Below are 21913 nucleotides of genomic sequence, written 5' to 3'. Positions count from 1 at the left end.
CAAGATGTCTCTTCCCATTACAGCACATCAGTATTCCCCAGATCTCCCTCTGTAGTGCCGGGTAATTCATTTGACTTCTCTGTGCAGCGCTCCATTATGACATCTCTTTTATCCTTCCTTGCGAAATCCTCTCTGAAGTATGTTATTTTTTGCTTGATTTTTTATTTTAAAAGTATACCATTTACAGCAGTGGTTCTCAACCTGGGGGTCGGGACCCCTTAGGGGGTCGAATGACAATTTGTCAGGGGTCACCAAATCCTGGGCTGTTCCTGAAGCCCACACCACTCTTCCAGCCTTTTTGCAGCCACCTAGCAGGGCTGTTCCTGGAGCCCGCGGCCACCCACTCAGCCTCTTCGCAGCTGCACATTGAGTTCATGGCATGGCTGGGGGCAGAGACTAGAGGTCAGCTGACTGGTGAGGAATGTGAAGTGGGAGGGGCTGGAGGAGACCCTATCTCCTGATTTCGGCATAGGTGTCATTGCTACGAGACACCACAAAGTCGAAGACACAGTGAGTTACACTACCTGTAATTATAGTTGCCAATAAAAGTCCCCACTACAGTTCTCAGATCAGCAGATGACCTTTTATCAAGAGCACACAAGTTGGTTGAACTGAACTCCCACCCAGGGGCAGACTGACCATTGAGGGCCCCATGTCACTAGGGGGCCCGTCAGGGTTGCCAGGCTCAGTAAAACCAGGGACAGTATGTAAAAATCTATGTTTTTTTTACATCTGTCCCTGATATGTCTGAAACCAACATGCTTCTAATGTGAAAATCCTGAGATTTTAGCTGCCCCGCCTCTGCACTGCCTCCTGGCGTGGTGGCCATCTGTAAGCCCAGGGGCCCCATAGTCTTTTATTACCCGGGTGCCGCATAAGTTGTCAGTCCGCCCCTGCTCCCACCAGCACTGCCACTGATCCCTCCAGCACTGCCACTGATCCCTCCAGCACTGCCACTGATCCCTCCAGCACTGAAACTGATCCCTCCAGCACTGCCACTGATCCCACCGGCACTGCCACTGATCCCACCGGCACTGCCACTGATCCCTCCAGCACTGCCACTGATCCCTCCAGCACTGCCACTGATCCAGCCAGCACTGCCACTGATCCCTCCAGCACTGCCACTGATCCCTCCAGCACTGCCACTGATCCCTCCAGCACTGCCACTGATCCCACCAGCACTGCCACTGATCCCTCCAGCACTGCCACTGATCCTACTCCCCCCACCAAAGAGTAAGAAGGAATAAAAATAGAGAATACATGGAAGGGAGAGGAAAAGAGGATGAGGCACAAAGAAAAAGGGGGAGAAAGAATAAGAGAAAGAACAAGAAAGATGGCTAGAGAGGGGAGGGGGAAAAAACAAGAAATTTGTATAGGGAGATAAAAGGGAAATAAAGGAGAACGTGGTGCATCCTAAAATGTACCATAAGGGGTTTTAATACTGTACAAGTGGAAGGGATTCAGGGAGCGCTAAATGTCCGTGGGTTAAGGGCGCAAATTGCTTGTTTTGCCTTGGGTGCTGACAACCCACGCTACGAAAATAATTTTACTGTTAGGGGTCCCCACAACTTATAAAAAATATATCAAGGGGTCACGGCACTAGAAGGTTGAGAACCACTGATTTACAGCGTGGTCAGTGATTTGTATATTTTTAATGGTATGTTTTTAAATTGATACATGTATTTGTAACATGCCTTATCATTTATGTTAGAAATGAGCTGTATAGGTCTTATTTGAACATATGAAGCCTGCCTCCTAGTCCAAGCCAATGACCAGAGCAGAAAAGACATTTACAGTAGGGCTTGTTAACACATGTGCCCTGAGTGCAGTAAAAAAAAAATAGTAATTTGAGTTGCACCACCTTAAGCCTGGTACACACTATGCGTTTTTTTCCGTTCAACCCAGCAGGTTGAACGAATAAAAAACTGTCAGCTCTGGTCAGAGCCGATGTACTAAAGATCCGACGTTGGTATAGCAATCTCCCCTGCTGAGCTAATGTGTTCTGGCAAGGGGATGCCCCCCTGCCAGAACTCCCTGGTTAGTGCTCTCCACCATTGGCTGAACGGCCAGCTTCTGTTGGACAGTGCGTCATATACACGAGCCAAATGTCAGCCATTTTTTTTTATTCGGTCCGCATGTCTGTATCTCCCTCTGGAACAGAGAGAACCTTGGCAACTCCTTAGGTTTCCCTTTCCATGGCAAGACAAAGGCATCCTGGGCCTTTACCACCTTTACCACCTAGGTGGGCACTCTGGTCTGGGTAGCGGAAAGTCTGCTTATAAAGAGTTTACTGCAAGGGACTGGGGTCCATGCGGGGGGCTGAGTTTCTTCCCTTGCCTCTGAATGGGTCTCTGTAGAATGGGAGTCTCTTGTCTCCCACTCCTCCTCACCAGAGCTCTCCTCGGGGGATGACCAGGCAAACAGTCCTTCCAAGGACCCATATGTTTCCAGTATTCTGGGGGAACCCCAATCAATGAACCGGACCTCGCTTACGCCATCCAGCTCATCTGGAGGTGCACCTTCCTCTAGCATGGGCTCCTTCCAGAGAGACACAACAAGGGACTTAGAGCAGGCCGGCTCTTCAGGGATGTCATCCGGTTCCTGCATACTGAGACATGCAGTCACCAGGCCCCTGGCCAAGCCACAGTTTGTGGCTGCATCCTCTTCATCATGTATGTCCAGGATCTTCGGAGGAGTCACCAGGCCGCAACACCCCTCCGCCTTTGGCTGGTGATCTCTGGCCCTCTCCGGCCCTTTGAGTCTCCTGCGGCTGCGGCGTACAAAGTTCTGATTGCAGGTTGACAGAGTAGTATCTTGACTCCTGCTGAATAGGTCCCAACCGGGTTAGTGGCTCTCCACAATGGCCGCACTGTGCCCAAGCAGTCACTCCCGCCGTCGGGATTTGGCACTGGGGACAGAGTAGACACAGTTGCTCCACTCCTTCAATCACCCCCAAGGCGAGTCCCACACGAATCTCCAATCGAACTCCAGTGTCTACTAGCACTAGCTCCTGCATGTCAGGCATCCGCTGTAAAGCAGCCATCAGCCGATTACCCTCTGCCATCTTTAGCTGCCTCGTGGTGTCTGCTGCTTGTCAGCTTCCTCCAGGGCGTGACTCCACCCTCCAATTCCCCATCTGCTCGGCGCCTGAGGAACTGATAAGCAGGCTCCGTCCTGCATGCGCTGCGTTAACCCCTTGTAGAACAAGCTGAAGTCAACAGGCACGCTGGTGCTAGCTGGTTCTGTTCACACAGACTGCGCCACAGTAGCTGACCCCTGATAGCAGGCAAACTGTCGAGTGGTTGCCCATGGCAACAATAAAGTCAACTTCCCATGCCTCACTGTATAGGACTAGCTTAGAAGAGTCCTGCCCGCAGGCACACCCAGGTTGCTTCCGTCACCAGGGGTAACAGTTGACATTCTCACTTTCCCTTTACTGTTGTCAAGCAGGGGTTTGTAAGAAAGTTCGGATTGTCTGTAATGCAGTGGTAGATATCTATGCCATGCAGAGCGCTGGACAGATTTGTAATCCATGGGCGCGATCGCCCGCCGTTGTTGCCACGGGTAATGGCACATATTTTACAGTCACTGAATTGCAGCAGAATAAGTACAAGTGTCCGCCCCAGCACTGATTGGGATAACTGGGTATTTGAATTTGCAAAATTCAGCAGGGAATTTCATTCCATCTAATGCCATTCCCACTCAACAGAAGTCAATCGACTTCTGACGAACCAGAATGTTGGAGAATATTCATTTGAACAGCAGCTGCAGCCAATTGGCTGTAGAGCTGATCAGTGTATTCAGATAGTGGAGGAGCCCCTGCTATCAAAATACTATAAAACAGCAGTGAGGATTCCTCCATCATCCTCCGTTGTGTGGATTTGAATCTCGGCTGGTTGCTGCTGAACCTGCGGAGATTCAAAACACTAATGGGCAGGCTGAATGTAAGTTGATCGATCTTGGGTTCAACCAGCATGCTGGATTCGCCTCCAATTAAGTGGCTGCTATTGCCACTAGCGATAAAAAACTGTCTTCTCCTGGCGGGGCAGCTTCCCCTGTTTGCCCCGCCCCCCGCAGGGAGAAGGCAATTGCTTGGCAGGAGGGATTCCCCTGTCAACGCCGTCTGTGTTGAAAGGGAAATCGTGCACATTTTTATTTTTAGCGCTATAAACAAAAAAATACCACCAAAAGAAAGCTCTATTTGTGGGAAAAAAAGGACGTTAAATTTGTTTGGGTTTAGCGGCGCACTTGTCGCAATTGTCAGTAAAAGCGATGCCATATCTCAAAAATTGCCTGGTCATTAAGGGGGAAAATCTTCCGGTCCTTAAGTGGTTAAATAATTTCAATGGCCAGAATAAATGATTATTTATTTTGGCCAATGAAATAAATTAGCATCCAAGAGCTTGAAGCGCCTAAACACGTTACACGCGTTTACAAATGTTGGACAGGTGTCTAGAAAGATGGCCACAGGTTGCAGGAAATTCAAATAATTACTTGATATTTTGTGGCAAATATTATTTTCTGCAAAAAAATAAAATAATAAAAATGCAGCCACATTTTAGAGTATATACACGCTATGCAGTTCAGGGCAGTTACTGTGGTTCTTGTGTGAAAATGCTAATTTCAGGTTTAAACAAAGACCTGACTGTATGAGATTGTATCTTTTTATTGCAGCCTAATTATTTTCTATTGTTTGTCCACAATGTTCGATAAGCCCAATGTGCCTGTCATCTATCTCCCAAGAAGCAGAGCAAAATTCTGAATGGATAACACACCCTTGTCGAAAAATAATGTGTACAGCACAGAGAAGCTATATTTTTAACTCAATTTATTTATGTTGGATTTTGACACCTAAGTAGAGCTTTCAGCACTAAAAACAATTGTTGGTGCCCCCTCCACTAACCAGGTGTAGCACCCTCTACCTTAGGTACTGTAGGTATGTGCGTGCTAGTGTAGGTTTTTGTGTAATCTGCCAGCGCAGGTAAATTTAGGCAGACCCATGCTGTGAGCTAGGCCTGTTTGTTTTGATCTGGGGTAGGGGAGTGGTTTTAGTGTAGCAGTAGGTGACTGACATGTGTTTTTAGCTCTTGGACGCCTCCTCTGTTTCCAGGGAGAAGATTCTGGAAAAGGGGCAGGGCACAGAGCTGGAGTGACATGGGGTGCATGTCGGAGCCCTGACCAATCCCCAACTAGGATTGGCAGGGGGCAGGCCTCCTACATATACCCATGGTCAGCCTGTTGTGGGAGGAGTTGTCGGGTGGATGAACTGAATGATGGAGTGTTTGACTGTTGTGGTCTGTGGGAACCCCCTTTCTGTGGGGAGGGGATTGTACCTCAGGCTGAGAAGCTGGCAGGGAGCCTCTAATTACATGGTCATTGAGAGGTGTCCTGGAACAGGGGCAGGAAAGAGGACAGTTGGGAAGCACGTCTGGAGAAAGTAATTTCAGGAGGGATCCATTCCGGGGTCAGCAAGTGAAAAGCATTCAAAAGCTCTGGAGGAGACATGACAGGAGTTGGATGTGGAGCCAGTAGGAGAGACTGTGGGTTTGTTGAGAAGTCAAGTCACTACAGCCCGGAGGGCTCGCAGGATTTGTATCGGACCTGCTGGGGTCAATAGTCCATAAAGTATCAATTAGCACATTTATTCTTCTCTTCTGAAATGATTGCTACCTAAAAAGGGAACTGCAGACCCTTGCCAGAAAGGCACGGAGCAACGCAGTTGGGGGAGGGGCCGCATGACAGGGAGGGACTGGCCGTGACGATTGGCTGGTTTGAGGTAGGGGAGGGGCTGGCTTGTTAGAGGGGCGGGGGCGGCAGAAGGTCCTGGCGTGGAGGAAGTGACGTGGGTCACTCCTCCATTTTACAGCCAGGGAGAAGCTTAAGCTGGGGACCTGTAGGAGAGATGGCGGCGGTAGCAGAGTTGATTGCGCAGTTGCGCGCTGCGGCGGATTGGGTGCGGGAGCAAGTGTCAGCTGCTTTGGAGGCTCCGACCGCGGCACCCGCCGGGGGGGGGGGGGAACGCGCCACGCGCTAGGCGGTCGAAACCGCCGGAGCGGTACAGTCCGGGGCCTTCCCCAGGCACAGACCGGCAAACACGGAGACCCGCTAGGGGCCCTCCGGCTCCATCCCCGCAGCGGCCAACAGCCGGGCCCTCGGGGGGGGCCCGGGAGGAATCCGCGTCGCGGACGTTGCGCCACAGTGGGGGGGTCAGACAGCCCGCCTGGGCCCTCACCACCAGCTCGTCGGAGATGCCCGGACAGCGCGGTCGAGACTGCAGGAGACGGTCGTGGCAGTCGTGCGACCCAGCGAGATGAGTCCAGCCAGCGGGCCCGGGGCCACTCTCCCGTGGCGGCCAGGGGCCCGGCAGCGGTAGGAGGGAGTTCGGAGCGGAGTGTGGGGGCGACGAGGCGTGAGGGACGAGGACGGGGAGCGGAGGCCCGGGCCAGTGGGCGCTCACGGAGTCCATCTGCGGAGGTCGCAAGCGGGTCTGGTGTTCCGGCACAGAGGGGTCGAAGTACAGCGCGACACAGGCCGTCTACAGCAGCGTCACGACAGTCCGGGGTCCGGCCGAGAGACGTTTCGCCAGCACGGAGTGAGGACCGGTCCGAAGGGGAGCTGTCCGGGTCAGAGAGCAACGATGGTCCGGGACAACGAGCAGCAGTGGATTCCATTCCGGCGGCGCGTGGACCTAGTCCAAGGCAGCCTGGTAAGTCACATTCTACTTCTGTTTGTGGTTTATTGCAGGATTTGTTGGTGCAGAGTGGTGTGGGGGGTGCTCTGGGAAAGACGGGGCTCAGGAGACAATGGGGGGTGCCACGGGCGGGTCAGTGACAGGAGGTGAGGCTCAGGATCTATGGGCCGGGTTGCGGGACTTGGTTAAGAGGTTCGAACCAGGGGCTGTCAGCACGCCCTCTCCAGCGGTGGCGTGGTCCCCGCTGGGGGGGGGTCCGCTCAGACGATAGGTGTTCAGGCGGCAGTGTCGGTGGTGCAGGAGGGCATTAGCGCGGGGGCGGCGTCTACGAGTGGAGCGGCGGCTACAAGTGGTTCGGGGTCGGCGGCGCCTGTGAGTGCGCCGGAGGCGGGGAGTGATAAGAGGGATGCCGTCAGGTTGGCAGATGCCGCGCAGAGCGAAATGTACATTTGCTTTGAGGCTACTTTGGGGGCTCATCTGAAGCCGGAGGTTAGGGAAAAGATTTGGAAGGGGGAGTATGTGGAGATTTTCACATTGCTTCCCCTCGAAAAATTTAATCTGACCAGGTTGAAGCCGGAATTGAACAAAAAGGAGGACGAGGAACGACGGCGGTATCGCCTGATCCCCCGTACGTTTACCAATTGGCTGCAGGCATTTGCGATCTTGGCCTGCGTGGTGGGGGAGAAGGCTCCTGAACACTGTTCAGGTTTATTTATCTACTTGGAGGCTATCAGGTCGGCGCACCAGACGTATGGCGGTACGGCGTGGTTGCAGTATGATGAACAGTTCTGTCAACGGATGGCTTTCCGACCGACGCTGCGCTGGAGTCAGAAGGACATTAACCTGTGGATGACATTGATGACAGCGGCGCGGGCCCCACAACAGTTTTTTCAGGGGGGGGTGCACCTGCCTCAGGACTACCGACCGAAAAAAGATGGGGCTATTGTTGGCAATTTAATGAAGGGACGTGCAAGTATGGCGCGAACTGCCGATTTAAGCACACTTGTTCAGGGTGCGGAGGCTCCCACGCGTTGGCAAAATGGTTCAAGCGGAACAAGGGCCGTCCCGGCGAGTCTGGGGGAAAGGGGGGTGACTCCGGTGCGGGTGGGAAGGATGCTCCCCTTCCTCAATAGGTACCCTGACAGGCGCGCGGCAAAGTTACTGGAGGAGGGCTTTGCCAGCGGTTTTCGGATACCGTGTTCTCTTTCGGTTGTTCCCCCAGAAGCACAAAATTTGAGGTCGGCGGTGCTGCATTCTTCGGTGGTTTCGGAGAAACTTACCAAGGAAGTGCGTTTGGGGAGGATGGCGGGGCCTTTTGCGACGGCCCCGGTTGATGACTTGGTCGTGTCCCCGCTGGGGGTGGTCCCCAAGAAGGAACCGGGCAAGTTCCGGTTGATACACCATTTGTCTTTCCCGAAGGGTGGCTCGGTCAACGATGCCATTGCGCCTGAGGATTGCATGGTGTCTTATACGTCGTTTGACGCAGCGGTCTCGTGGGCTGATGTGGAATCGGCTTTTCGGTTATTGCCAGTTCATCCAGACAGCTTTCGGTTATTGGGATGCAGCTGGGATGGGGCATACTATGTGGATCGTTGTTTGCCCATGGGTTGCTCCATCTCTTGCTCGCTGTTCGAGACGTTCAGTTCCTTTCTGGAGTGGGTAGTGCGAGATGTCTCAGTTCCGTCATCCATTATCTGGATGACTTCTTGTGCGTTGGCCCGCCTGGGGCGAACACGTGCGCGGTGCTGTTGGGCACGCTGCAGTACGTGGCAGATCGGTTCGGGGTTCCCCTGGCGCCGGAGAAGACGGAAGGCCCCACTACCTCCATCGTTTTCTTGGGTATCGTGCTGGACTCGATGAAGATGGAGTGTCGATTACCGGAGGATAAGCTGGAGGCGTTGAAGGCGGAAGTTCAGGGGACCATTGGGCTGCGTAAGATTCACCTGCGCAGTATGCAGTCGCTGCTGGGTAAGTTGAACTTCGCCTGCAGGATTATACCCATGGGCAGGGTGTTTTGCCGCCGGTTGTCGGGAGCGACGGCTGGCGTGCGGAAGCCTACGCACTTCGTTACCCTCACTGGGGAGCACAGAGCCGACTTGAGGGTCTGCCACGAGTTTCTGGGTTCCTTTAATGGCCGCGCGTTGTGGATGTCCGGGCCCGTGAGCAACTTTGACTTGGAGTTGTTTACGGACGCTGCAGGCTCTACAGGGTATGGAGCGTTTTGTCGGGGTAAGTGGAGCGCCGAGGCTTGGCCGAGTCAGTGGCAGGAGGCGGGATTCTTGAAGAATCTGGTGCTCCTGGAGCTCTTCCCGATTGTGGTGGCACTGGAACTGTGGGGTGAGACGCTGCGGAATTCGAAAGTGCGTTTCAATTGCGATAACCTGGGGGTGGTGCAGGTAGTGAATCGCATGTCGGCGGCATCCCCGCCGGTGGTTAGTTTGCTGCGCCACTTAGTGCTACGGTGCTTGCACTTAAATGTCTACATGTATGCTGTACACCTACCGGGGGTCGAGAACACTTTGGCTGACGCTTTGTCTCGTTTTCAGTGGGACAGGTTCCGGGAGTTGGCCCCAGCGGCGGAGCAACACGGAGTACCCTGTCCCGCCTGGATGTGGGACATTGTTTTCACAGCGCAGCACGGTGGATCCAGCGGTCGGTGAGCGCGGCGACATGGTCAGCTTACTCCAAGGTATGGCGAGAGTGGGTGGAGCTGGCGCTGGGACTGGGTATCTCCCCGGTCGGGCAAGAGGCTGGCATCGCCGTGCTGTATTTTCTCACTTTGAAGATGGAGCAGGGGGTGTCGGTGTCAGCGATCGATCGGGTGTTGGCAGGTTTGACCTTTTTCTTTAAGTGGCACGGGATGACGGATTGCACAAAGGAATTTTGGGTGAGGCAGACGGTAAAAGGGTACAGGAAGGGCAGGAAGGCGGCAGATCGCCGCCGGCCTGTGTCGTTTGGGATGCTTCAGAACCTCTTTCTGCGTTTACCGGCAGTGTGTTCAACGGCATACGAGTGTGCACTTTTCAAGGCCGCCTTTGCGCTGGCCTTTTTCGGAGCGCTGCGGGTGAGTGAACTAGTCAGTTCCTCGCGAGGGGTGCAGGGTGGTTTGTTGGTTCAGGATGTGGAACTGTTGGGGGGAGGGTTAGGAATTTGGGTGCGTAGGTCTAAGACAGACCAAGGGGGTAAGGGAATGCGGCTCCAGTTGTTCAGTGTCCCTGGAGCGGCAATTTGTCCAGTGCGGGCGGTGGAATCCTTTCGATCCATGCGTCTTGGTTCGGCAGGGTCCTTCTTAATGCATCAGGATGGGTCGGCGCTGTCGAAATTTCAGTTCGTGGCGGTTTTCAGGAGATGTTTGAAGGAGACAGGGTATGACCCGAGAGATTACTCAGCGCATTCGTTCTGGATCGGGGCTGCTACTGAAGCCGCCCGGGCCGGTTTGGCGGTGGGACTCGGAGAGGTTCAGGATCTACATCCGCCCTCATTTGATTCTTGAGTAAGTTAGGGTCGGGGGAGATTATCAGGGGCGGTTTTTTGTTACACATTGAAAGTTGGAAAAGGGGATTGCTGTTAGAAGTTTATGTCTGTTTACTTAATGTTTTTCAGGTGGTGAGACTTGCCTTGTATGGATACTAGGCCACTCATACGTGCATTGGGGGGCCAGACAGGTTGATGGTCGGCCAAACGGCAGGCAACTAGGCATCCCTTTTCGAGAAGCCCAGGTCAGGTGGATTGGGTTCCCGGGGTTGGTCTGGAGCAGGGTCATGCCGGAGGTGCTGAGGTTCGCGCGTTTAGACAGGGCTCCGGACGTCCTGGTACTCCATGCAGGCGGGAACGACATGGGTTCCAGGTCCATGCATCAGTTAATACGGGACATAAAGTATGATTTTTTTTGGTTGCGCTCTCTGTTTCCAGACATGATTATCGTCTGGTCGGAGATGGTGGGCCGAATAGCGTGGAGGTGGGCCTGGTCGGTGGAGAAGGTCAACAAGGCGCGGGTTAAAGTCAACAAGGAGGTTGGGAGTTTTTTTTATGCGCAATGGTGGATTGGTGGTGCGCCATAGGGAGTTGGAAGTCGAAACATGGCGGTATCTGCGTAGGGACGGGGTCCATCTCAATGAAGTGGGCATCGCCCTATGGGTGCTAGGGCTGCAGGAGGGAATCCAGAGGGCCCTGGGGGTTTGGAGGTGCTCGCAAGGGTAAGGCTTTATCCTTGTGAGCTGTGGCGTGTTTTTGGGTCTCTGTAAGACTAAAAAGTCTGGTAGTTGGGGTAAGAAAACGTTTGTACCCATACGTGGTATGGGAGGTTATGGTGTACCTTTTGGTTGGCGGGTGTTAACCAGGAAGGGGTTAAAGGGTTAAGGTCACTGAGGACGGTTATACTGCCTCCGAGTCGGTGTCTTGCGGCTGAGGCCTAGGTTAGAAGTATTGTCCCAGTGTCCAAGTTCGAGAGGGGTGGTCCTTTTGACCACCAAGGGTTTGGATAGGGTATATATAGTTATTTTAAAAACTATTTAAAACGGTTATTTATGTTAATGTTATTGGTTAAATAAAGAAGGCCGGAAGGCCAATTTTACTCCACAACGTGGTCCTTGGTATTATTGGGGTTAGTGGGGTAGTACATAAAAGGGGGTGGTAGCATGAGGGTTTAAGGGGTTAAGTGGTCACTAGGATCGGTCCTTAACATGTCATGTAATGGGCTATCAGGAAAACACTAGAATTTATTTAGAGTGAGGCCTAGCCTTGTGCCAACGTGACAGAAATCTAGATTTAGACAACGAAGTGAAGCAAGTGATCTCAAGTATTGTGCTGGTGGAGATGTGCAGAGGAAGAGACTGTAATGCCGCGTACACACCATCACTTTATGTGATGAAAAAAAATGACGTTTTTAAAAACGTCACTTTAATTGACTGTGTGTGGGGGAAAACGTCGTTTTATGTCTTGTAAAAAACGACCAAAAAAAATTGAAGCATGCTTCAATTTTATGTGTCGTTTTTCAAAAGTGCACTTTTTACTTCACAGAAATTGACCGTGTGTAGCAAAAAACGTTGTTTTCTAAGACGTTTTTTCATCCACGCATGCCCAGAAGCTACTTATGAAGCAAGCTTCAATGGTAAAACGTGGTGGAACGTAACCTCACTTTGCAAGAACATTGTGAGAAAAACGATGGTGTGTAGGCAACTTCGTCTTAGAAAATTGAAGTTTCAAAAACGTCATTTTTTACTTCACAGAAAGTGTCGTTTTTTTTCATCACATAAAGTGATGGTGTGTATGCGGCATCAGATCTAGAAGCTACACATTTTATACTACTAAGAAGTGTAGACGCAACTACTTTTGTTCTATTAAGAAGTGTTCATTATGTTCTGGGCATCCCATGTCCCTTTTCCCCATCCAAGTTGTTGTGCTTTTTTAAGGTCATTTTTACCCACACATTATTTGTTTTGAATTCTTTTTAATGAAGATATTTTTGAATACAAGTCAATCTATATGACATAGTCTATAATATGAAATAATATGAAATATGACCGACTTTTTTCTTTGGAGGAGCCACGCCTCCTATTTTGGCGTCGCTATATTGATGACACCTTCTTTCTATGGAAGGGAGATGTGCAGTCATTAGAAGTTTTCATGACCAATCTCAATCACAATAATTGGGGGATAAGACTTACATACAAATGCAGTCCCGTATCAGTTCTTGGATTTGGTTATATTTAAGTGTAGCGCCCCCTTACTTCCATTATGGGCGTTACGCTAAAGTTAGTAAGAATGGGAGGGTTAGTTTACTTCCATTCACAATTCATAGAAAATTAGGCTGTTGTCATTTCAGAGCTGTCCTGTGGGTCAGTCTGCGCTCCAGGGGTGCATTACCACCCCTGGGTGACAGTTGGCGCTAGAGGGGCTCTGACAGACCCGCCTTCTCCTCAGCAGCCAATCAGAGGTGTGGTTCCCTCGTTGGGCATGCTGGGAGGGGGTATATCTGTGGCAGCCGCCATTAGTTGTTCTGTTCTGTGCGGGGCCCAAGTTCCAGGTGCGGTATCCACCTTCAGGGTGCGTGCATCCATGAGCCCCGCCGCCGTGGCCTGCTTGGCCGAGGTTGCGCATTATGCGGAGCCTCACCCTAACATCGAGAGGGGCCCCAGCGACCTGCTGGGTCCAAATCTTCTGCTGAAAGGATCGATCCTAAGCCGGGAGCTGTACGGTGGGGAATTGTCTTGGGGAGAACCTAGAGAGAGAGGTTGTCCGGGAAGCCTAGATGAACCATCGAGGATCCAGTCACCACACTGCATGACAGGTATGTTCAAGCTGTCAGTGGTGACACTATCTGAACTGACTGGGAGTATTTACTCAATCTGATCTTTATACCGCAAATTACTAAACCTGTGGCAGAGGCCCTGAGTCAGGCCTGTGGCAGATGTCTGTTTCCTCCCAGTGATCTGTAAGTAGCGCTCCGGCTGCCAGGCCTGTGATAACCGCCTGTCCGGGGGCACTTTACCCACCCTGATCTGGGGTGGCGACGAACTGAGTTAAGTTGCTGCCGAGAGCAGACTTGCTTTCTTTCATATGCAGGGCCTGATACTAAAGTTCTCTTCTTGCTCATCAACCTTTCTCTATTGTGTGCCGTGTTGATGTTGGCCGTGTTGGGCCTTGGAATAAAGCATTGAAAATCTACTGGATGTCTGGACTCTTGCTCTTTATTCTGCACTCACAAGTATCACCCCTAGATTGAGCCAAAAAGGGTAAATTAATACGCCGATCCCAAACTAATCAGCGGCTCCTGCGGGGGTAGCGCTACATAAGGAACAGGACAACCTTCTCACTAAGGCATTTTTTAAGTGCACTGACAGAAATGGGTATATCCCGACTGATAGTGGCCACCATCCCATTTGGCTCAAGGCCATACCTAAGGGACAGTTCCAGCGTATTCGCAGAAACTGTTCCAAGATGGAGGATTTCCATACTCAGGCAACTATACTGAAGACGCGCTTATGTCTCTTCGACCCTGGAAAGTAACATACAAGAAATAGCTTCCCTGGACAGGCAGAATCTTTTGGTCCCTAGGGATCAGGGTGAAAGGAGGAGCAATGGGGAACTTGAATGGTCATTTCTCACCACCTTTTCATCCCAATATTGGTGGGTTAGAAAGATTATACAGAAACACTGGCCAGTGCTGAAAAGTGACAAAGTCCTTGGTCCCAGCATTCCTGAGAATCCCAAAGTCCTATTTAGAAGAAATAAAAACCTTAAGGACGTACCGACACCTAGCGTCATAGATCCTCCCCCCAGAATACGCATGTTTGAGAACCTTAAAGGCTTCTACCCATGTAAGAGATGTTCAGTATGCGCTGGAGCAATGACTATGAAAACCTCTGTCTTTTCATCACAAGTTACATGTCGAACCTATTCTATCTCCGAGTTCATTACTTGTGACACCAAGGGGGTCATCTACTTGCTTAAATGTCCTTGCGGCCTTCAATATATTGGGCAGACCACTAGGGCTCTTAAGGTCAGAATTGGGGAGCACCTCTCATGCATCCGTAGAGGATTCAAAGAACACAGTGTCTCGTTACACTTTCGGTATTATCACAATAGAGATCCTTCAGTGCTAGAGGTTGTGGGAATAGAGAAGTATATCCCACACTGGAGAGGGAGTAACCTGAAGCGAAGTATTTCACGTAGAGAAACACGCTGGCTATATGATATGCAATGCTATACCCCATGGGGACTTAACATTGAATGGGATATCAATTGCTATATCAATAACTGCTGATGACCTTGATACATCTTTTCCTCCTCCTTCATATTTCCTCCCCTTTATAGCATGAATCCAATTATTTCCCTCCATCTTGCCTTTTTTTCTTGTTACTAGGAATCTAGGTCCCTATGAGTTGGCTAGCGAGATTTTCTAATTCTCGTATTCTTTAACATTCACCTCAAAGTCACATGATTCAGCTTGTGTGCCTTTACTCAATGAGTCCAGTTTTATAATATACATTGAAGGTTTAATTATTCAATATTTGTATTATAGGTGGCTGGTTGAGTGTTAATATTCAAGTTCTCTGTATCGGAAGTCATATTAGACTTCATGCCAGATCGCATGAGGTTTGCGCATGCGTGGGTTATTATCCTTATTGATAGTAATTTCCACCTTCCCGCCTGTTTGGGCCAATGGATCCCCTGGGTTTTGTAGATATCTTTATGGTATACCTCATCTGACCCCTGTATGCGCACATCTATGCACAACTTGTTTTATTATTAGTATCTCCACTGATTCTTATGTTTTTAATGTAATGTTGTTTATTCGTTTTAACGAGTAGGCAATCCAACATATATGTTTATTTGTGGATTTTGTTTTATTAAATACCGTTATTTGTTTGTACATATCAATTGATTCAGCACTGACATGTTTGGCGTCTTTATGATTGCCGAACGTCCGGTGTCACTCACCTGCCTCTGAGTATATATTGTGTGGTGTGTGACGTTTGCCTCTATACCTCCGTTCCCCGTTGATGCCTAATAGGGAGAAACGCAGCGTCGGGTGGAGCATCAGTAGCTGACGTCACCACGCTCCCAGCTGATCGGCCAGAGCCGAAGCTGGTTTTAACTTTTTCACTCGTAATTTTTACTTTGTTGCTTTGTTGCCAAAGACTTTTATTGATGTCAGTGATTTACTTCCATCAAGTGGAATAAAGTGAAACCCTTTTACTATATCACTGCACTATGAAGCCTTTCTTTTCTCTCCATTTACATCATTTTTAAAACCCTCACATTGCTTGGACTCCTTCATTGGGACACATGTCTGGAGATCCTACCATCCCTGCAATCTGCAGAGGAGGAAGAGGAACAGGTGCAGACATCCCGATCCAGCCGGCGTTTGGAGTATTCAGTGTCTGAATGATCTTTGGATCTGGTAAGCGGCCATTCACTTACTTTTTGAAGGATAATACTGAAGGCAGTCTTTACTGTGTGGGTCGATCAGAGCTTCTAATTCCCTCAGGAAGGAATACACTCATGTGGGATACTCATATGGGACTTCATGTTCATTTGTTTTAGGACTTTATCACTCAGATGATCATCCGTTACTTTGACACAATTTTTTCTGGTTGAGTATAAGGATTAAAAATAGTCCATGTTGATTGAGAGAGTGAAGTTACACTTTTAATGCCCTTAATTGATACAGACCTGTGTGTGAGGCCCCATACACACGAGAGGATTTATCCGTGGATACGGTCCAGCGGACCGTATCTGCGGATAAATCCTCTCGAGGATTTGCGCGGATTTCCATGCGATGGAGTGTACTCACCATCGAATCGAAATCCGCACCGAAATCCTCTGGCGATGACGTGTCGCGCCGTCGCCGCGATTATGACGCTGCGACGTGCGCGACGCTGTCATATAAGGAATTCCACGCATGCGTCGAATCATTACGACGCATGCGGGGGATCCCTTCGGACGGATGGATCCGGTGAGTCTGTACAGACCAGCGGATCCATCCGTTGGGATGGATTCCAGCGGATAGATTTGATAGCATGTCATCAAATATTTATTCGCTGGAAATCCATCCCAGGGGATAAATATCCGCGGAAACAGATCCGCTGGAGTGTACACACCATAGGATCTATCCTCTGAAACCCATTCGCTGGTTTTTTTTTAGCGGATGGATTCTATCGTGTGTATGGGGCCTAAGAGTCTCACTAGAGCAAAAATAAATAAAAAAATTGAGCCATACCTATTCTTCTGTGCGCGACACTAAACATTCTTTGAGAAACAACGATGCCTCCATCGTGCCTGATGTTAGAGCTCGCTGGTCTCCGCTAAAATAAAATGTAAATATATTACTTACCCAAAAAATACAATTCAAATAATAAATAACAATAAATATTCAGCGCAGATCGTTAACTAAAAACACAGTGTAAGAAAATAATTGGCAGCTGAACATTACAAGGATAATCCAATAAACCTTGATGTTATGCAAATTTAAATATCAGTGCAGTGTAGTATCCAAATGTCCATGCACACAGTCCACAATAGCAAAAGACAACCTCTGTGAAAAAGGTGCTTTATGTCAGGCAGACAGTGACAGCCCATCCACCACAGACAACTCAAGCATCCGACCTAAAAAGGTCACTCAGCGCTTTTGCTCCTCCTGAAACACGGACCCCCAACGATTGGATGTCATGAAATTAATATTACACAGGGTATATATAAAGGAAATAAGAGGATCTAGTGCTCTCCGTATTGGTAAATTATGTTAAAATGGATTAAAAATCACTTAAATACAAAGCACTTAAGCCAAGTGCAAGCAAACTGGCATATCTGGAAAACGGTATTCAAACCACAAAGATGGTCACGGGTGACGTCATACATGACTCCTCCCCCCCTTACGCATTACGTCTGTGGGCTGGACTTCTTCAGCAGGATCATAGCCATGTAGCGAACCCGCTTCATAAATAAAGAATGCCATAGCAACAAGACGCTAAACAATCGGTCTCCCTGGACACAGTGGCGCAGCTGCACTAGATGTTCAGCCTGAGGATTCATGTGGTGAAAGAGCTGACAGTTGTCTGTGGTGGATGGGCTGGACCTGCAACACTGTCTGACATCAAGCACCCTTTTCAGGGAGGTTGTCTATGTTGGACTGTCTTCATGGACATTTGGATACTACTCTTATGTTGCGCTGCACTGATATTTTTTTTTTTTCAATTTCTTTATTTTTTCAAAATAAATTTTCCTCTTCATTTGTACAAAACATGGGAAATAGCAATCATCTTAACAAATATAAGTAAATAAATCCAAATACATTCCAAAGAATTTTGCACAATACAATCTCTCTATTCACTCCTCTCAAGAGAGGAAGAGAAGAAAGAAAGAAAAGGAAAAAGAAACAAAACAAGAAGGAACCAAACGATCACATTCCTACAATTGGGGTCTTCCCATCTCCCTTATTTAATTCCCATCCTCCCACTCGCCGAGTTGAAGGCATGGCCAATTGATTCCCAAAATTAATCCATAAACAAAGGGGGGGAGCGCTGCACTGATATTTTAATTAAAAAAATAAACATTCTTTCCATTTATTTATTTTTAGTAATATCCATCATAGTCATAGCTTACAAGACATCAGAAAATGTACTTGTGTGCATTAACCAGTTTTTGGTTGCAGCTTATTTCCTGTCCCTGTGAATAGCTGCATTCAAATAGCCCTTGATGTGAGTTTCTGGGGCTGATTGATGTCCTCCGCCAGGTAGAGAGGCTACATCCTACTATTCTGTGCAGGTGCAACTGCTACTTACATGTAAATCTTTAATGCCCTACACAAGACAACCCAAATATGTGGGCAAAGCTTTAAAGCAGCTGTGCCCAACCTTTTGAAGAGCAAGGGCCACTTAAGCGACTTGGCAACCAGTCGCGGGCCACAATGAGCGGAGCAGGTGGATGACAGCCCACTTGGCTCTATAGAGACCACTCTACTCTCTCTCCTTTTTTTTCGTGGATTGGAGGTAGGCATTTGTAAATGGACACAAGTTCATTTACATCTTCCATTCCTTATAGCTGAATAGAGGGTCAGATTTGGTGGGACTGACCATGTGAAAGGGGCCTAAGGCTGCTTTCACACTGATGCATGGTTGTTTACCCGCCACACGGGTGCAGCACAGTTCACCTGTGGCATTCCTGCAGGTTAGCTGCTCTTTGCCATAGACTTCTATTATACTATGGGGTAGATCCTCAGAGCGAGTACGCCGGTGTATCTACTGATACGCCGGCGTACTTTCAAATTTCCTGCGTCGTATTGTTGTTTTGAATCCTCAAAACAAGATACAACTGCTTCTGGGTTTAGATCTGACAGGTGTACGTCTTCGTACGCCTTCGGATCTAAGATGCAATTTTTCTTCGTCCGCTGGGTGGCGTTCACGTAGTTTTCCGCGTCGGGTATGCAAATTAGCTATTTCCGACGATCCACGAACGTACGCGCGGCCATCGCATTTTTTTACGTCGTCTGTAGTCGGCTTTTTCCGGCGTATAGTTAAAGCTGCTATTTGGTCGCGTATAGTTAGACTTGTCATGTTAAGTATGGTCGTCGTTCCCGCGTCGAAATTGTAATTTTTTTTTTTGCGTAAGTCGTCCGTGAATCGGAATGTACGTAAGTCACATCTAAGTTTAAAAAATGACGTCCTTGCGACGTCATTTCGCGCAATGCACGGCGGGAAATTTAGAAACGGAGCATGCGCAGTTCATTCGGCGTGGGGACGCGCTTCATTTAAATGAAACACGCCCCCTAATCACTGATTTGAATTCAGCGCCGTTACGCCGCTTGAGATACACTACGCCGCCGTAACTTACGGCGCAAATTCTTTGGGGATTCGAACCGGCATAATGTAAGTTACAGCGGCGTAGCGTATCTCACATACGCTGCGCCAATGTATTTGTATGTGGATCTACCCCTATGGTTCAGTCCAGGTAACCCGCAGGTGCACTTCTCTGCACCTGTGGATCAGTTTGAAAGCAGCCCAGTAACCACTGCAGAATAGATATGCCCATATATACACTGTAATTTTAGTAATAAACTTACCTTTAGTAAGAGTATTCTATTCTATTTTATTCCATCCCAGAGCAGGAGGTCGCGTGCCACATCAGAGGGCTCCGCGGGCCACTGGTTGGGCACCCCTGCTTTAAAGCTTCAGTTGCTCAGTATCAATTCATATAGCATCGTTATTTCTCCCAGCACTGGTGGCACAGAAATCCATCATGTCAGCACTAGGGATAAATTGGTGTTTGGTCTGAACCTAAAAGTTAGCAGTCATTACTGGGATTATGCAAATGAAAGCCCCTCCCCCCACAACTGCTTGTATACAAAGTGGAGGGATGCTCATAACATTGTGGACCTAATTTTGCCACGTGCTCATACAAGGTAAATTGTCAAAATAATTCCTGGCCCATTGTGCACATCAGCTCCAGGGCAGGGAGCCTCCTGCTCCCAGCTTTTTCCTCCAGCAGTGACTTTCACGTTCAGATCAATCCCAACCCCAAACTAAGCTCATCACTAGTCAGTACTACAGCCCAACAATCCGCATCGCTGGTTGGTGCAATAAAGTGTAGAGAGAGGTAACCACTCTAAGGCAGCCCATAGATGATTCTTTTTTTTTTCATTCAACTTACTGGTTGGAAAAATAAATAAAATGACTTGAATCCTACCTGTTGTGACTTTATATTCTGATAGCAGGGAGACTGTATTCTGATTGCTAAGATACTACACTTAGCAATGCTGACTACAGCTGGCAGCACTGATTGAGTGAAAATATTCCAACAGGGCAATTGTACACAAGTCGATCGATGGATTGGCTTCTGTACAACCACCCAGCTCATACGTGGATCAAAATTTGTCTGGCCCCTACTGAACTGGCCAAATTTCAACTCGAGTATAGCTGTCTTAAAGTGGTTGTAAAGCCTAGCAAAAAAAAAAACCCTGCAAGACAAAGGCATAATGAGCTAGTATGCATAGCATACTAGCTTAATATGAATTACTTACCTTACATCGAAGCCCCCGCAGCGGTCCTCGTACCCAGGGGCGGACTGACCATTAAGGCACTCGGGCACTGCCCGAGGGCCCCATGCCACTAGGGGGCCCCATCAGGGTTGCCAGGCTCATTAAAACCAAGGACAGTATGTAAAAATCTGTGTTTTTTTTACATCTGTCCCTGATATGTCCAAAACTGACATGCTTTTGATGTGAAAATCCTGAGATTTTAGCTGTCCTGCCTCTGTAATGCCTCCTGGCTTGGTGGCCATCTGTAAGCCCGGGGACCCCATAATCTTCTATTGCCCAGGGGCCCCATGAGTTGTCAGTCCGCCCCTGCTCGTACCCCCATCCGACCGACGACATCTCTCCCGGGGGTTACTTCAGTTTGCTTTAGTGTGCATGTGCCAATGACATGGGCACATGCAGGGGACAGTGGATATCTCCTAAACCATACAGGTTTAGGAAATATCCAGGGTAGCTACAGGTAAGCCTTATTATAGGCTTACATGTAGAAAAAAGTGTGTTGTAAGGGTTTACAACCACTTTAAGCCCATATTAAAATCTCTTGCCTCTTTAACTCTGAGTGTGGACCCAGCCACGCACTATGAACTCAAAACAAAAGCTGCAAATCAATGACATCAGATCAGTATGCATTGGAGTTATGTCACCCGGCCCTGGCCATGGGCGTAGGAACCGGGGGGGACGGGGGGGGACGCATCCCCCCCAGGAAATAATGCGGGGGGGACAGGTATGGCAAAATCCCCCCCAGGTAAGGAGGACTTGTGTCACATTTCTAAGCTCCGTTACCGTTATTGTGTCACCGGCCGGCCGCCATTTTGCGGCAGATGGTGCCCTGGGATTGGGCGAATGTGATCAGGTGCTCCGGCGGGGCTGGCCAGTCCTTGAACGCGGGCGGCGCATGCGCGAAGGCCCGCCCGCGCATCTGTAAGCCGCCGCCGTCTTCTCCTCCACCCTTCCTCCCTGACCGGACCTGGAAATGCTCAGAGCCTTCATCTGGGACCGGGAAGTGGAACAACTCGGCAGTGTCAGTGTGGCATACCAGATCGATGGACAACAAAAAGTGAGTCACGAGTGAGCCTGTGAGGGAGTCAGAGCAACCGCCGGTCAGCAGCAGTTAGTTAGGGAGAGGAGAGTATAGACAGAGAGACCGTTACATGCCAAAAGTCCCCTCCCCTCAGGAATCAGATTAATGATTTACTGAGCATCATGATGTTATCCCTCAGGGCTTTCATGTAAGGGGTTAAATTATGAATCCTGCTAGGTATTTGGCATGTCGAATTTCCTGAAGGATACATTATATAGCTGGATTATTTAATATATAGCAGGGTTAATCCTGCTATATAATGCACCCCTCAGGGAACCTAGCAGGATTCATAATTTAACCCCTTACATGATGCTGAAAGCCCTGAGGGATAACATCATGATGCTCAGTAAATCCATTAATCCGATTCCTAAGGGGGGGGGGGGCTTGGAGGGGGCTTTTGGCATGTAACGGTCTCTGCCAGTACTCTGTTAGTACTATCTGTGCATTAACACGTGGCGTGACTCTCCTAGCGGCTGCTAACCCCCGCTAGTGGCTGATAAAGGGTTAATACCACCCACAATGCGCCTCTGCAGAGGCGCATTGTGGGTGGTATTACCGCGGTTTCCCATTGTTTTAAATGGGAAGGAGCGGTATACATACCGCTCCA

The 21913-nt window shown here is 49.2% G+C and overlaps 1 protein-coding gene across 1 annotated transcript in view; it reads right to left on the bottom strand.

The window, feature by feature from the left end:
• The window catches only part of HGFAC (HGF activator), a 114790-nt gene that overhangs the window by 80410 nt on the left and 12467 nt on the right, over window positions 1-21913 (bottom strand). Inside the window, exon 2 of the mRNA XM_040335347.1 lies at window positions 16416-16500. Coding sequence (XP_040191281.1) covers window positions 16416-16500 — 85 coding nt within the window. The remainder of the gene's footprint in view (window positions 1-16415; window positions 16501-21913) is intronic.

This window comes from Rana temporaria, chromosome 1 (genome assembly GCF_905171775.1).
Source record: "Rana temporaria chromosome 1, aRanTem1.1, whole genome shotgun sequence".
NCBI classification, from domain to species: Eukaryota; Metazoa; Chordata; class Amphibia; order Anura; family Ranidae; genus Rana; species Rana temporaria.
This window is presented reverse-complemented; position numbering and strand designations above follow the sequence as displayed.